This window comes from Sander vitreus, chromosome 7 (assembly GCF_031162955.1).
Source record: "Sander vitreus isolate 19-12246 chromosome 7, sanVit1, whole genome shotgun sequence".
In the NCBI taxonomy this organism is placed as follows: domain Eukaryota; kingdom Metazoa; phylum Chordata; class Actinopteri; order Perciformes; family Percidae; genus Sander; species Sander vitreus.
Window position 1 is genome coordinate 9,871,851 of NC_135861.1, and position 15,947 is coordinate 9,887,797.

At 39.2% G+C, this 15,947-nt stretch overlaps 1 protein-coding gene across 5 annotated transcripts in view; it reads right to left on the minus strand.

Annotated features, from left to right (window-relative positions):
- Positions 1-15,947, minus strand: part of nphp4 (nephronophthisis 4) — a 178,263-nt gene that overhangs the window by 61,882 nt on the left and 100,434 nt on the right. For all 5 annotated transcript variants that reach the window (XM_078254511.1, XM_078254514.1, XM_078254512.1 and 2 more), the window contains exon 13: positions 296-433. In XM_078254511.1, coding sequence (XP_078110637.1) covers positions 296-433 — 138 coding nt within the window. The remainder of the gene's footprint in view (positions 1-295; positions 434-15,947) is intronic.

The window sequence follows — 15,947 nt, forward strand, 5'->3', positions numbered from 1 at the left end:
GTACCCTGTGGAGTTTTCTTGAGACAACCAAAATTCTGTTTATATTCAGGGTATTTCACCAAAACACACCTGTAAAGGTGAGTGTGTCTTTGAAGTCTAGTGAGTGACTGTCTGAATATCCTTAAGGCAAATGTGTACTATGTACTAAGTGTTGCTATGTTTGTGTGTAAATGCACCTACGACTCCGGTTTTGCTTGTGTAGTTTCCTCAGTATGAATGTGTGTGTGTGTGTGTGTGTGTCTGTGTGTGTGTGTGTGTGTGTGTGTGTGTAAGCGTACGGGGGTGGAAATCTTACGACATGTGACAGCTGGTGAGCCGTTGCCAACGGGAAAGGATGGAGCAAAGAAGGAAACGACTGTTGCCAAGGCAACGCCGAGCTGGAGTGGCTGATGGTTGGGTAGCGTGAAGTAGCTGCCAGCTGAGACAGTGAGAGCTGCAGAGAAACAATGCAAATGATTCGCTGTTATTATTATGATTATGAACAACAGGGCTGAGGAATATACTTTACGCCAGAGAGACACATGTGCCATCTCAGATGACAAAAAGAGACCATTACACTGCTTTGGCACTTATAAGCCCTTCTCACTCCACCCACTTCTCCACCCACAATCCTTCAACAGCCCACAGCGATCGGTTTGTCTGCTCCGTTCTTGGTTCTGAAGACCTTTGACTTGACAAAAGCAGCTAATAGTTTGAGAGTTGCTGTTGGTCCTTACAGTTGTCTTACTACATAGTTATACATGGGTGGCAAACATATATCAATTACTACCAATAGTAGACTTTTATTAATAGTAAAATATGATCCAAAAACAGCCCAGCAGCATGGCCACTCCACTTGCACACTACAGTTAACAAAGTTAATGTTGTTTTCATCTTCAGAATCAGAAAGGGTTTTATTGCCAAGTACGTTTTTTAACACATACAAGGAATTTGTTTTGGTGTTGTTGGCGCACGTCACACATTCTTTAGATTGAATATTAAACAATATAAGTATAGGTACAAACAATATAAGTATACGTATATTTACACAGTATGTATTAAGTTAAAAATAAAGAATAAATAAAGATATAAATAAAAAATAAAGAGCAAAGAGCATTACAGCAGAGAGAGAACAGTGGCATGAAGGTGGAGTGTCAGGGTGGTTTCCGGGCCTTGTTAATAAGGCTAGTGGCGGAGGGGAAAAAACTGTTCATGTGACGTGAGGTTTTGGTCCTGATGGACCTCAGCCTCCTGCCAGAGGAGTGTCTCTCAAAGAGTTTGTGTCCGGGGTGGGAGGGGTCGGCCACAATCTTTTCAGCACGCTTCAGAGTCCTGGTTGCGTATAGGACCTGGAGCGGCGGCAGATTGCAGCCAATCACCTTCTCTGCAGACCGAATGACACGCTGCAGTCTGCCCTTGTCCTTGGCTGATGTTCAGCTCCCACTTGAGGTCCTGGGAGATGATAGTTTCCAGGAAGCGGAATTACTCCACAGTGTCAATTGTGGAGCCACAGAGGGTAATGGGGGCAGGTGGGGCTGAATTCTTCCTGAAGTACACAACCATCTCCACTGTCTTTAGAGCATTGAGCTCTAGATTGTTTTGCTTGCACCACTTCACCAGGTGGTCAGCCTCCCACCTGTAGGCGGACTCGTCACCATCAGAGATGAGTCCGATGAGGGAGGTGTCGTCCGCGAACTTCAGAAGCTTGACAGACTGGTGACTGGAAGTGCAGCTGTTGGTGTACAGGGAGAAGAGCAGGAGGGAAAGAACACAGCCCTGAGGGGATCCAGTGCTGATGGTCTGTGAGTCGGAGACGTGTTTCCCCAGCTTCACATGCTGCTTCCTGTCAGACAGGAAGTCAGTGATCCACCTGCAGGTGGAGTCAGGCACGCCTAGCTGGGAGAGTTTCTCCTGAAGCAGAGCCGGGATGATGGTGATAAAGGCAGAGCTGAAGTCCACAAACAGGATCCTGGCGTAGGTTCCTGCAGAGTCTAGGTGCCGGAGGATGTAGTGTAGGGCCAGGTTGACTGCATCGTCTACAGACCTATTGGCTCTGTAGGCAAACTGCAGGGGGTCCAGGAGGGGGTCGCTGATGTCTTTGAGGTGAGAAAGCACAAGGCGCTCAAAGGACTTCATAACCACAGAGGTCAGGGCGACGGACTTAAGTCATTAAGTCCTGTGGTCCTTGGCTTCTTGGGGACAGGGATTATGGTTGAGGACTTGAAGCAGGCTGGCACGTGGCATGTCTCCAGTGAGGTGTTGAAAATGTCTGTGAACACTGGAGACAGCTGGTCAGCGCAGTGCTTCAAGCTGGATGGGGAGACAGCATCCGGTCCAGCAGCTTTCCTGGGGTTCTGTCTCCTAAAGAGTCTGTTGACGTCCCTCTCATGGATGGAGAGAGTCGTCACTGATGTGGGTGGGGGGTTGGAGGGGGGTACCTTTATGGAGGGCATTGGTGGGGAGCCCCAGGACCCTGCTGAGGTAGGGGAGGTGGAGGTGAAGCACAGTGGCTGTATCTTGGATAAGATACAGCCACTAATACATACAGCCATTGTTCATAAATGAACAATACACCAGGCGTAAACACAGGAAACTGTTTGTTTCTCCTTTCAAACTGCCGTTCAACATTGTTGTATTTTTAAAGCATGACCATGATTGTTAAAATCAAAGGCCACTTAAATCACCAACAGTGATTTGTAATGACTAAAAAGGCACAGACAAAATGAAGTTGTCCTGGCGATAGGGGCGTCATTTGGTTTCTGTTGTTTTAGGAGGCATGGACTTGTTTAATTTTGAGGTTTTGTTGATATTTTAAAGAGAGACAGCATGTATTCAGAATTATTCACTGTTTTATAAGCCTATTTTTTATTTTTCCATTTAAATTAGCTGCTGATGGTGTTTGCTGTTAATGTAAACTCAACACTTTGAATCTGCTATGATCAAAACAAATGGAGACAATAAAGGTATTTGAACCGTATTGAACAGCAAAAAAGGAGATGTTGATTCACCCAGTGATCTGTTGGACATACATACACTCACTCACTGACTCTGCTATGATTGTGAGGACATTACATTGGTTTACATGAATTCCCCTTTGCCTTGAAATAGATCAAACAGACATTCCCATTCACTCCAAACCTCTTCTTCCATATCTAACAAAAAAAAGGAAGTAATTGATTTGCTACTGTGACATGTCATGATGAAACTAACTAACTAAATGTATGGAAAACAGGAAACATTTAGTTTACACTGTAGCTGTGAGCTGAAGAAGCACCAGCAAGATATATGACCTGCTTCAAGCTGAGGTGTGTTGTTTAATGGCAAAGGATGCATTGGTTACAGTGGTTTCGATAGCAACAAGTGTAAACCTAGCAATGTAGGTAGCTGTGAAAAAGGACACAGGCAACTTATCACCAATCTATACTATGCTATTTTATATCTACTTTTCCCCTTGAATTTCTCCTTACGTAGCTTTAAGGTTTGAAAAATCATCTTATTTCACACTGTCTGCATCAGCTTGTTCCAAATCTCCATTGAAGACATATGATGTTTACACTGATTGAAATATTTAATCAGCAGACTGCATGTTTTTGATGACTGCACCATTCTATCAAAAGGAAATATTCTAGATATCTTGTGAGTTGTTTTATGCACACTTCCCCCAAAATCACCCTGAAAATTTGGTCTGCATTTCACTAGAAAACAAAAAGAAAATAATAAAACTCATGTTCATGTGGGTTTGAGCAATGTTTGGCTGCACAGCACGAGCTTGTAATGGCTGATCCTACAGCAGGTCATCATCACCTTAACAAAAAAAGTTTGTTTACGCTATGTATTTATGTAAAATAATCTGTTGAATATTTAAACTCTCAAATATCAATATCTGCCTTAAATCATTTGGTTTTTATTTCTGTGTGATGCCAAACATCTGGCCCATCTACCATGGGATTACAAGCCATATACTGTAATATCTAGTATTGTTAAGCTGTCATGGAATCTCTCTTAACTGACTGAATTCAATCTGAAAGCAGCTGCTGTTTAGTGTTCACCTTCAACAACGTTTTACAGCCGCCTTTTCATTCTGTCTGTTGAGTGTTTAAATACTGAGGGTTCACTTTAAAATAAATTGTACACAAAATGTCACTGATATAGAGATGTTAAAGTGATTTGACTGACATGCTTTCAGAGTGGATATCTTCATTCGAAACTGCCTGCCACTCACAGTTCGCTTGCTCACAAATACTATGTTAGGTGTAGGCGTAACCCATAAAATGAGCTGTTTTGGCTGTGAGGATTGGTCGAAATGTCCTCACAATTCAAAATGTCCTAAAATGTCAAGACCACTGGGCTGTCACAAATCAGTCATCACAAGTACTGCTAAGCCATACCACATAATTTTACACACACACACACACACACACACACACACACACACACACAAAACTCACATTGAGTCACCACGTCCTGCACACAGAGGGTGTGAAAGACACCGCACTCACTCTTCATGTGGGGATCACACACCCACACACACACCAAGAGAATACGCAGAGGCAATTAGTAGTGGCAATACTGTGGCTGCCAATGTTCTGAACCCAGCCTGTTTGCCCTGACAGCCAAACAGATCATCTGTTCACATTCTGGCTCCATTGGACCTGCGTATGTGTCTGTGTGTGTGTGTGTGTGTGTGTGTGTGTGTGTATGTGTGTTCAAAAGGACCTACAGTAATGTTCATTTGGCTGTTTCCTGATTGTCAGTATGTGTGTATGAGAGGGGGAGAGACCCTGATATGGAGATAAGCTCATCTTGTGTCTCAAAGAAAGAAAGAAAGTGAGAGGCAGGTGTGGTTTGAAAGAGAGGATGATCAAGAAGCAGAACAAGTGAGAAAGAGGAAGAGATTACTGGAATCAAATACTAAAAACAAAAGGTGACACAGTAAAGCACAAACAAAGAGGAAAATATTAGAGATGCATGAGAAAGGGGGAGTACCAAGTCAAAGTGTGAACAAAAGGGGTGGGATGCGAGTAAGGCTGAGCGATAATTATGTGTGAGTGTGACGAGAGAAAATGAAAGGTGAGGATGCGCAGGACAAAGTTAAAGGGGCGCTATGCAGTTTTGGCCATTTCTTTGCTGTTTTCTCACTTTTTGCTCACAGGTTTCTCTATAGAGCTCCCCCGACAGCTTCGGAATAGATATTTGGCAGCTCCTATGTTTACTTGTGTCTGACTCCTCGCTCGGTCAGTCTGCCGTTTCCTCTTTCTCTGTTCCTCTGACAACGCTTTCCTAGCTTTCTGCTTCTTTTTTGCCGACTTAGCCATTACGATAGTGTGAAAAACTCCATCGCTACCTTGTTAGCTGGTTCCTGAATGGGCGTATGTGTAACAGTGCCGTGAAGCAATTCGTTACATTGAGAGATCTGATATCACGCCACACTTTCTGATGCTGAGGCTGGCGGCTCGCCGGCCTAAAGTTGCAAGGGTGGTTTTTCTGCTAGGAGCTGAGACGACCACCATTCAACACGAAAAAATTCATATAACCATTACAATGACTCCGAAGCTGTTCAGTTAAGGTAAATTAAGCTAAAAAAACTGCATAGTTCGCCTTTAAATGCTACAAGAAGAACAGTGAGATAGATTTTTTTCTTCTTCTTTTTTTACTCCTGTTTTATTTTTTATTCTAGGCCTTTAATCGATAGGACAGCCTAGAGTTGAAAGGGAAGAGAGAGGGGAACGACACGCATCCAAGGGCCGCAGGTTAGAATTGAATCCGCGGCCGTCGCGAAAAGGACTGATCCCCTGCTCATGGGCGCACGCCCCACCAGGTGAGCAACCCAGGAGCCCAGTGAGATTGATTGAAAAAATGAAAATATATTGAAAATAAATACAAAATGGAGTTAAAAGGAATAATATAAACATTTATAGAGTATCTACAGATTTTAGGAAGTTGAACATTAGCATGCTTGACATCAAAGGAACAGAAATGTATTATATGAGAATATGCCGGTACCTGTTTATATCAGTTATATGTTTGGGCTAGAGCTTAACAATAAGCTTAACAAGATACTAGTATTAAATGTAAGAAGATATGTTTTAAAGAAAGCAGATTATAAATCACCTGTTGGTCTTTTTCGAACAGAAAGACACAGCCCAAACCTAATTTTTCTTCACGTATTAAAGTTTTTTGCTCACTGGTATGTATTTTTACCAGATGAAACCAGTGCTTTTTGTCCTGCCAGCTCACAGATTTAATAATAACTACAGCGCAGCAAATTTGCTGTTGACAGTCACCATCAACTGTCACTTGTTGCAGGTTGCTAAGACACTGGTAATTATGTGAGTTATGAAAATGACACTATGCATATGCTAGGCATTTATTTCTGATATTCTGACACCATAAGTTTTATTTGTAAAAAGAGCTCTCTGCCGAGCTATTTAACTGTTAAAAGTATAATATACACAAAAGGTAGGATGTATGATTGTTAACAGGTACTAATGTGACCCCCGGTTGACATATAAGCCACTGCTATGTTTACAATTCCACAAATGAAAAGCTATAGGGCAGGCAAGTCATCATGTCCCTCCTTATGTGTACATTTGAGCCCGATTATTAAAGTTAACTGGATATTTTGCTTTGATATTATACAAACAGAGGCGCAATTACACCTCTTCGTCTTGTAAAACCATTATTTCAGAGTTCCAAATGATCTGGCAGCCTTTCAATGAAATACTGTAGTTTCCATTCAGATTTTCCAAACTAGACTACAAAGCCCCTGTATAACTATGGATAACATGTAGTTTGATCTCATTTGCAGCTTATGTTACTAAACATTGCAAATATCTGAGAAAAGAAAGTTCAAGATGATCAACTGCAAAAAAAAACCATCTCAAATGAATGTTAAGCAGCAAATTGATGTGAGGTCAGCCAATGAAGGGGTTGAGCTGTAACCTCTAAGGTGTGATTACCATAAGATATATACCAGCATTAACATATATCCATTATAATTTCAGAGAACACCATTTATGTTTTGTTTAACATAAAAATCAATCTGAAAATGAGTTTTTTTTTACATGGTTATAATGATATTTACCCCTTCACTTTCTAGTGTTGAGACAGAAGGATTCACTCACAGCAATAAAGGCTAGAGTGCTAAAACAGAGTCGTACAATAAACAATGGTCAGACATTTTGAATCCTATTCTTTTGAACAGACATTTTAATGCGAGTACCTCTGCGTAAAAGAGAGATGCAGTGATGAGGTGTGTCTGAGCCAGCGCCAGCTGCCAAATAGCCCTCTGCCAGCAACAAACTGAAACATGGCCTCACCTTCGGCCCACGGACTACAACACCACCTGGGTCGACAGAACATGAGCATGACCCTGAAACATGATCGCAGCCCGATGCGAGAAATCATCATCAACACAGGCAAACAAACTAAGCTGCTCTCCCAAATGTTGGCTATAAATACCACAAGACCCTTAGCATTCTGCACCACGGGAAAACTGAGAGTGTCAAGGATCAATAATTTATGCGAGCAAGAGAAAGTTGTCAGATCCAACAATGTAGACAGACAGAGCCGGAGCGTACGGCTTGTTTACAGAGCCATTTCAGAGGAGGATCAGCGCTTGACAGCCATGTTGAAGAGAAAGGAATATTTTTGTTAAACAGGCAAAATCATTTTAGGAATGAAATAAGTGTATTTTTATAACAGTATCTTTGAAAGGGTAGAAGACACAGAGCTAGGGAGATACTGAGACTGTATTTGTGAATTTTGCAGCAACACTAGAGTCGTGATGAACTGTAGGGTGACTGCCAACAGCAGTGGCATGAGTGTTTTCTGCTTCATTTCTTTATGCAGAATCCTGGATAGCCATCAGATAAATATCTATGGTGTGCAAACTGAGCAGCCAGGGCACTAAAAGTTGCTGCTGTACACCCTTATTTACTCAATATGAATGTATTATAGATTGTTATATCATTAGATACATTCACTGTAAATGTAATGCTGCTTTCAATGATTTTGTTTGGCCACTTGGGAGCGGTGGAACAAGCTGAAAACATTTGACATAATAACACCCTACTACGTTTTAGAAAGCCTTTGTCTCTTGACACACTCAGCAGACACGGAGCAACATTAACATTCATTTGTAGTTGTGTTTCTAGATAACCAACCAATGAATGTAAGTCACTTATTCGTGTTTGCTTTTGCTTTGCTGAAGGACTCCACCAACTCCTGTCTCTTGAGCTGCTGGATATTTGACACACTTCACCAGCTTGTCACTAACTTCATCTGTCTGTCCTTCGCTGCTGGGCAGGTAGCGTACAGTGGTCTTTATCACAGCGTTTTTGCTGAAAACAGCTGCGTGCTACATCTGGAAACAACGTTGATGGGAGCGGTGTTTTGCAGACTAGAGGACCAAAACAATGAGCTAAAAGAGGCTAAAAGCCTTTGTAGAGCTGCGGGGAACTGCAAAGTTGGCTGATAATTTTCACATACAGTAGTAGTATTGTCATTAGGAGCCCCTCTATTAAAATTGCTCTCAGTAAGGTCATCTAATCTAATAGTGATGTGCGCGGCATACCCTTGCTTTAATAAATGTTTTTTTTCTGTCTTACAATGTGTGCTTCACCTTTGGTGCAAGGTTAATTGCTCCTTTGGTAAAATGTGGTTGAACTTTAATCCTTAAACCTTGGAAATATGATATAAGCATCTACTAAATTGCAATGGAAATACTTTCAAATTCAAATAATAATTTATATATAATTTATATTTATTCAAACAAAATCACACCCTGAAAATAACATTTTCTTTTCGAATTAATTATGTCTGTTTGGTAGGCTGGATGTTTTGGGAATTATGAGATATAAAAAAAGACTGTGTATGCACAGTGGTATACTGTATATCCAGCTAAGCACCACCATCTTCTAATGTCATCCCCTAACAGCTGCCCAGTATGACCATAGTTGTCTTTTGCTAGCACTGGGAGCTGTCCACTTGCAGGCTTCCACCTCCCTCGCTGCTTAATCAAAATGAGGGTCGATTTGTTGAGTTCATGGGTATAGCGCTCCCACAGCTCCCAGCCCCTGTTGGTTCAATTGAAATTAGTCTACAATACAGGCTGCAGCTCATTTTGGCCTAGAGAGCTAACACTGAAACAGACCTCGCTCCTCCTCAGCTGTGTGTGTGTGTGTGTGTGTGTGTGTGTGTGTGTGTGTGTGTGTGTGTGTGTGTGTGTGTGTGTGTGTGTGTGTGTGTGTGTGTGTGTGTGTGTGTGTGTGTGTGTGTGTGTGTGTGTGCGTGCATCTCTGGCCTCATCCTGAGAGAGAACAGCATCCATCACAACTCCCAGTCTCCACTGGCACCTCCACTCAGGTTGAGGGATGATGGTAACGGTAGCTTAGCTCAGCCAGGATGAACAGAAACACAAAATACACACACAGCAACACACACTGTTGGTATATGTTACATATGGTCGATGTCGGCACTTTACTAATAATGGGATATGAGTCAGTCATCGTCACCCACGATGGGTAGATAATTACGATGCAGCTAAATTGATGACATTGTTAATGTACACTTGATCAGTGCTATACCAGTTTCCTGCAGGAAGTCTCTAACATATACTGATGCCAATGTGACATTTAATCTGATTTAATGCAACTAGGCATGATTATTGTCATCAGCATTACTTCTATTTCCCAGGTTTCTGTGGTGATTTAACTGTTCCATGATTGACACACACAAATATCTTGTTTTCCAAGAATAACATTTTCAATAGAAACACGCCCTCACACTTTTTTTTCCTTTGCCAAGCCAGCTGCATACATATTCAGTTAAACTCAGTTAAAGGATATTTTGATAGACCAAATCTTTCTGGAATCTCACACAGGTGAGTCAAAAGATTAAAAGATGCCAATTATGCTTTCTAATCACATTGTTGCAGAGAGATCTGGGACAGATAATGCATCTTCTCTGACATTTAAAAAAAAAAAGTCTAATAGGCTAGAACAGCAAATTCCGTCTACAAACCAGACACAGCATGACTGTGGTTTAGTCAAGATTTATGATCTTTGTCTAAAGAGCACAAAAGGGGAGTTGTATCCAAGTAGAGGGAACTACTAGAGGGGCTACCTGATCATGTCATCCAGCCAGGAATCACTCCAGGTCAGCTGTTAACTGGAATCCATTTGTATCATTAAGTACAGACAAGAGCCAGATACCATTTACATGGTAAAAACGTAGTAATGCTTTTCACACATTAAGAGGGTAAAGTAGAACAAAAGACATGTTTCAACACTAGGTCATGATCAGGGTCAGCAACAATAGTCCTACTGTGTCTATGCAGCGTGCATGTCTTTTCTTGCTGCTCTATAGCAGTTGACTGAGCTTTATAGAATAGCACACAGCAGATATACCTACTTTACACTGTTAAGTGTTTTACATTTGTAAATTAGGCTGCAACTAAAAAAGAAAATTATTTATTATTATTATAATTAATTATTAACAAATTAGCAGTTAGCAGCTAGTCTGAATTTCTTTTTGACCTTTCTCTACATCTCAATTTGGGAAATTCAACGACTGGAGAACAAAAAACGAACTTCTTTTCATTGATGAATGTATTTTAGGCTATCTCAAGGGTTTTACTCTTTTTCTTCTTTTTTTTCCCCCTTCCACATAACAGACGTTTCCGTCCTCGACAACTAATGGATAAAAATGGACAACTAGGGTTACAGATATGTTTTGTAATGTTGTTGGCGGTGTTGCTGCCTGTCAAACTAACGTAGAGAGGTGTCTGATTTAAGTTATAATAAGGGAGAGTTGTTTAAATTTGTGATACAAAGTTTTATTTATTTTCTCTCCTCTTGGCTTTCTTTCCTCAGTCTTCTCATTTGAATAGGAATTCTCTCTCTCTCTCTCATATCCATGTAGAGGCGTGTGTGTGGGGGTTGTTGTTTGTGTGTGAGTGTGTGTGTGTGTGTGTGCGTGTGTGTGTGTGTGTGTGTGTATATGAGGGTGGGAAACATGCTTACTGAGTGAGTGGGAGGTCAGGGAGGGAGGGGGAGAGGGGTCAGGGCTGAGGGGGAGCGGGAGGGTGGGTTAGGGATGGGGGGGAATGTATGTTTGCATAAAACCAATGAGCTATTGCATAAGTAAGGTACCAGGAAATTTAAATCCACACAGATTTACACCCTGTGATTTGGGACAGTGTGTGTTGAATGTATTTCTGTTCAATCAAGGTTCCAGGAAAAAAGCTTTAATTTGATTTATTAAAATGATTATGTACATTAAATTTGTTATAGAATGTATAGATCATGGCCCGACGCAAAGGAGGGGGTAATTAAACCTTAGCAAAGTATGCTCTTTAAGGAGGGATCCTTAGGAGGGAATAGGTTTAAGGGTTGTAAGGGGATGGGGGGGGCAGAGTGATAAATATCTGTGTGTTTGAGCATGAATGGATGTTTGAATGTGTGTCTTTTCAATTTATGTTGGGTTCTGTTGACAGTAGCTGGAGGAGCATTATAAGGGAGATTAGCTTATTACTCTATGGCTTATAAGAGTATTGCGCAAAACCTTCCGAATACAATACAAATTGCGACCTGGAATGTAAACGGGTTACAGGAAGTTACTAAAAAGCATAAGGTCCTATACTATTTAGGGAAATTATCCTCTGACATTGTCTTTCTTCAGGGGCTTCATTTTAAAACAGGACAGATAGAGTACCTTAAGAGACAATGGGTAGGAGAAGCCTTTGAAGCAACACTTACATCTAGGAGCAGAGGGGTGGGCATTTTAATAAATAAAAGGTTATCTTTTAAACTACTTTCACAACATCCAGATAAATATGGCAGGTACTTAGTAGTTAGGTGTGAATTGTTTGGAGAGATTTTTACTCTTATAAATGTCTATAAACCTCCTATATCTGATATGTATTTTCTAAGCAAGATACAGACAGTCTTAGACCAACAGGGGTCATTATATTTGGGGGAGATTTGAATAATATTTTTAGTTCAAAGGACAGCTCAACAACAACCAGAAAGGTAAATCCACCAAATAAACTCCTCAATTTCTTATTTACTAATGACCTTCAGGATGTATGGAGGACCTTACATCCTAATATAACAGATTATACATATTTTTCACATGCGCAGAATAGCTATAGTCAAATTGATTATTTGTTTATTTCACGGAGTGAATTAGATAGAGTTGTAACGAGTAAAATCAATGATATTGTAATATCTGATCATGCTATAGTGACATGTGTGTTGTCACCTAAAGAAAACATAACGTCTCACAGGATCTGGAGAATGAATAGGAAATATCTAATGGATACTGACTTTCTGGAATATGTCAATAGCCATATAGATCTATTTATAGAAACAAATGTGAAAAGCGGGGATCCCCAGGACAGATCGGGTATTGACATAGTTTGGGATACTTTTAAGGCATACCTAAGAGGAGTTATGATCGGATATGCGTCAAAAAAGAAAGCGGAATTTGATAAGGAATTAGACAAAGTGAGAGAAGAGATAACATTACTCCAGAGAGCACATAAGACCCAAACAAATAGCAGCAATTATAAAAAACTACAGGAAGCTAAATTAAAACTGGACAGTCTGTTATTTAAGAAAGCAGAGGACTTTAAGTATAATTCTAACAAAATAAATTATATAGCAAGCACCTGACCTCGTTAATAAAGAAAGTTTTGAAAAGAAAACCTATAGTTTTAAGAGATGTAAACTCAAACAAAGTCCACACAAATAATCAGGCCATAAATAATGAATTTAGATCATTTTATGAAGAATTATATACTTCAGAAATAAGAGACTAGGACCCTCTCCCTTTCGTAAAATCAATTAACCTAAAAAGTCTTTCTCTTGAGCAAGCAATTGAAGATCTTAGTAAGGAGATAACCAACATAGAAATACAATCTGCGATAAAAAAAACTTGTCCCCTAAAAAAGCTCCAGGGATGGATGGTTTTCCTATAGAATTTTACACCACATTCTGGGCTAAAATTGATTCTTTATTCACAGAAGTGGTTAACTCGGTGCAAAAAAACAATAGTCTTCCTGAAACAATGTATCAAGCAACTATACCAAAACCAGGTAAGACTTGCGAAGTACCTTCTGATTATAGGCCTATAAGCTTAATAAACTGTGACAGGAAGATCATAACCAAAGTTTTGAATAATAGACTGGTACAAACTCTATCAAGCTTAATACATTATGACCAAGCTGGTTTTATACAACATAGGGATTTAAGAACTAATACTAGAACTTGTATCTCCCTCAAACAATATGCAAAGAAACTAAATAGATTTAACATTAATGGCAGTTGATGCGGAAAAGGCTTTTGATAGACTAGAATGGTCCTACTTGTTTAAAGTTTTGGAGGTATACAATTTTCTGTTACATTTTATGAATATGATTAAAACCCTGTACAAGTCTCCAAAAGCATATGTATATACAAACGGAATTGTATCAAAACCTTTCTCATTAACTAGAGGAACTGCCCAAGGATGTCCTCTTTCACCATCAATATTTGCATTAGCAATTGAACCCTTGGCTCAAAAAATTAGAGAGACAAAAGAGATAGGAGGAATCGAGATTGGTAAAAAACTGTTTAAATTGAGCCTATTCGCGGATGATTTATTACTTTACTTAAGTAATGCAGTTACCTCAGTTCTACATGTTATGAAAATAATTACAACCTTTTCAGAGATCTCAGGTTATAAAATGAACATTGCTAAAATGGAGCTGTTGGCAATAGACTTGTAAAAAGGACTTGGAGAATTTCACACAGTTTCGGATACAGAAAAAAAATATAAAATACCTTGGAATCTATATTAGCCATGATAAGACTCAGTTGTGTAAAGATAACTTTCTTCCATTTGTGAAAGACTTTAAGAAGGATGTTAGGCAGTGGCAAGACTTGAAGATTAATTTAATAGGAAGAGTAAACCTCTTTAAGATGATGTGGCTACCGAAATTCTTATTTAAATTTCAAACTATTCCTATAACGCCCCCTAAAACCTTTTTTAAAGAGGTAAACTCAATAATTTCTTCGTTCATTTGGTCAAATAAAGCATCTAGATTGAAAAGGAAACTTTTGTATCACTCAAGAGCAGAAGGGGGTCTAAATCTCCCTAACTTAGAGTTTTATCACATAGCAGCTCAGTCATTTTATATTGATCGCATAATAAATAAAACAAATGAAGATCCATGGATAGACATAGAAAACAATCAATTACAGTGCAACAGTTTACCGTTAGCACTTTTTCCTAAGGGCAACATTAAATCAATGAACTTTGTTATTAATAGTACATTAAAGGCCTGGAATAAAATTACAAAAATCATTCATCAGGAAATAGGGCTTCCCAGGCATATACATATTTGGAGCAATCCATCAATAAATATACAGAGCACACAGCTTTACTGGGAAACACGGATAAAAGGTGGAATCAAGCAGTTGTCAGATGTCACAAACTACGACACTGTTGCACCATTTAGTGAATTAAAAAGTAAATATAACCTAAAAGATGGAGAATTATTTAGGTATATGCAACTGAAAAACTGGATTACCTGCAATTTTGACTTGGAAAAGAACATTAGCCCTGAAATGTCTAACATATTAAGCCAAAGCAACAAAAAAAGGAGGCTGATCGGCTCTATGTACAATTTACTGATAAGCATGGAAAGCAGTGATGAATTATTACAAAGTATATACAATAAATGGACGGAAGACCTAGGGATTGACGTTAAAGAAAAATGGAAAGAAAGCTTGTCACTTACATACAAATTAACTACTAACGAAAATCTGCGTCTAATACAGTTTAAGATAATGACAAGAATATATTACACTAGAGATAAAATAAACAACTTTGATAATACATCATCAGATATATGTTTAAAATGTAATCTATATGGTGACTCCCTTATGCATGCCTTTTGGTACTGCAAAGGAATTAAGAAGACTTGGGAGAGTATAGAGATTTGGAAGTATACTAACAGAAAAATCATATTCTCTCCAAAAATTTGTATTTTTCAAGATATAGAGGGAATAAGATATCCAACTTGTTGGCAGATACTTTTTTCTTCTCTTATCTTTAAAAAATTGATATTGCAAAATTGGAAAAATATGGAAGCACTGTCAATAGAGAATTGGAAGGCCCTAATGAAGTATTATCTGTGTATTGAAAGATCAATGTCAGAGGACAAAAATAAAGAGAAACAATTTGATAGCCAATGGCTCCAAATTTATAATGCCCTCTAGAGCATGTCTTTAGAACCCCCTTTATTATTTTAATTTACTTATTTTTGTGTGTGTGTGTGTGTGTGTGTGTGTGTGTGTGTGTGTGTGTATGTGTGTGTGTTTGTGTGTGTGTGTGTGTGTGAGAGAGAGATCTGTGGTGAATGAGGACCAGCAATGTGCGGGTAAATGGGGACGGGGGTGGAAGAGGTGGGCGGATGGTAGGGTGGGTTGGTAGGGGTGGGTTGATATAATCAATAATAAGTATTGAGGGAAGAATAGTATCTAAAAAATAGAGATGAAATTTTGACGAAACTCTGATTTTGATAACATTTTGAAATCTGTCTTTTCTTTTTGTTTATTTTTATTTTTTTATTATTTGTTATTTCGCCTTTATTTGATGTAATTCCTGGAACCAAATGATGACGACCCACAGAAATTAATAAAAATAAATAAAAAAAGCAGCTAGTCCGACCAAAACACAGCAAAGGAGAGGGCATAGTAGATTTATTAAGTGGACATAAACACAACTCCAAATGAATGTTAATAATATTGTGTAAAATTGTTGTGTTAAGCTTGTGCCGCTGCTCTTAGTAATCAGAATGCAAACAAAAGAATCCTTTAACGTAGCTTTAAATGCCAGATGATTAGCAAAGGTAATCCTGCATGTGCCCACTGATAGCAGGATCAACTTCATTGTCAATTCTGCAATATGTGCCAGACATA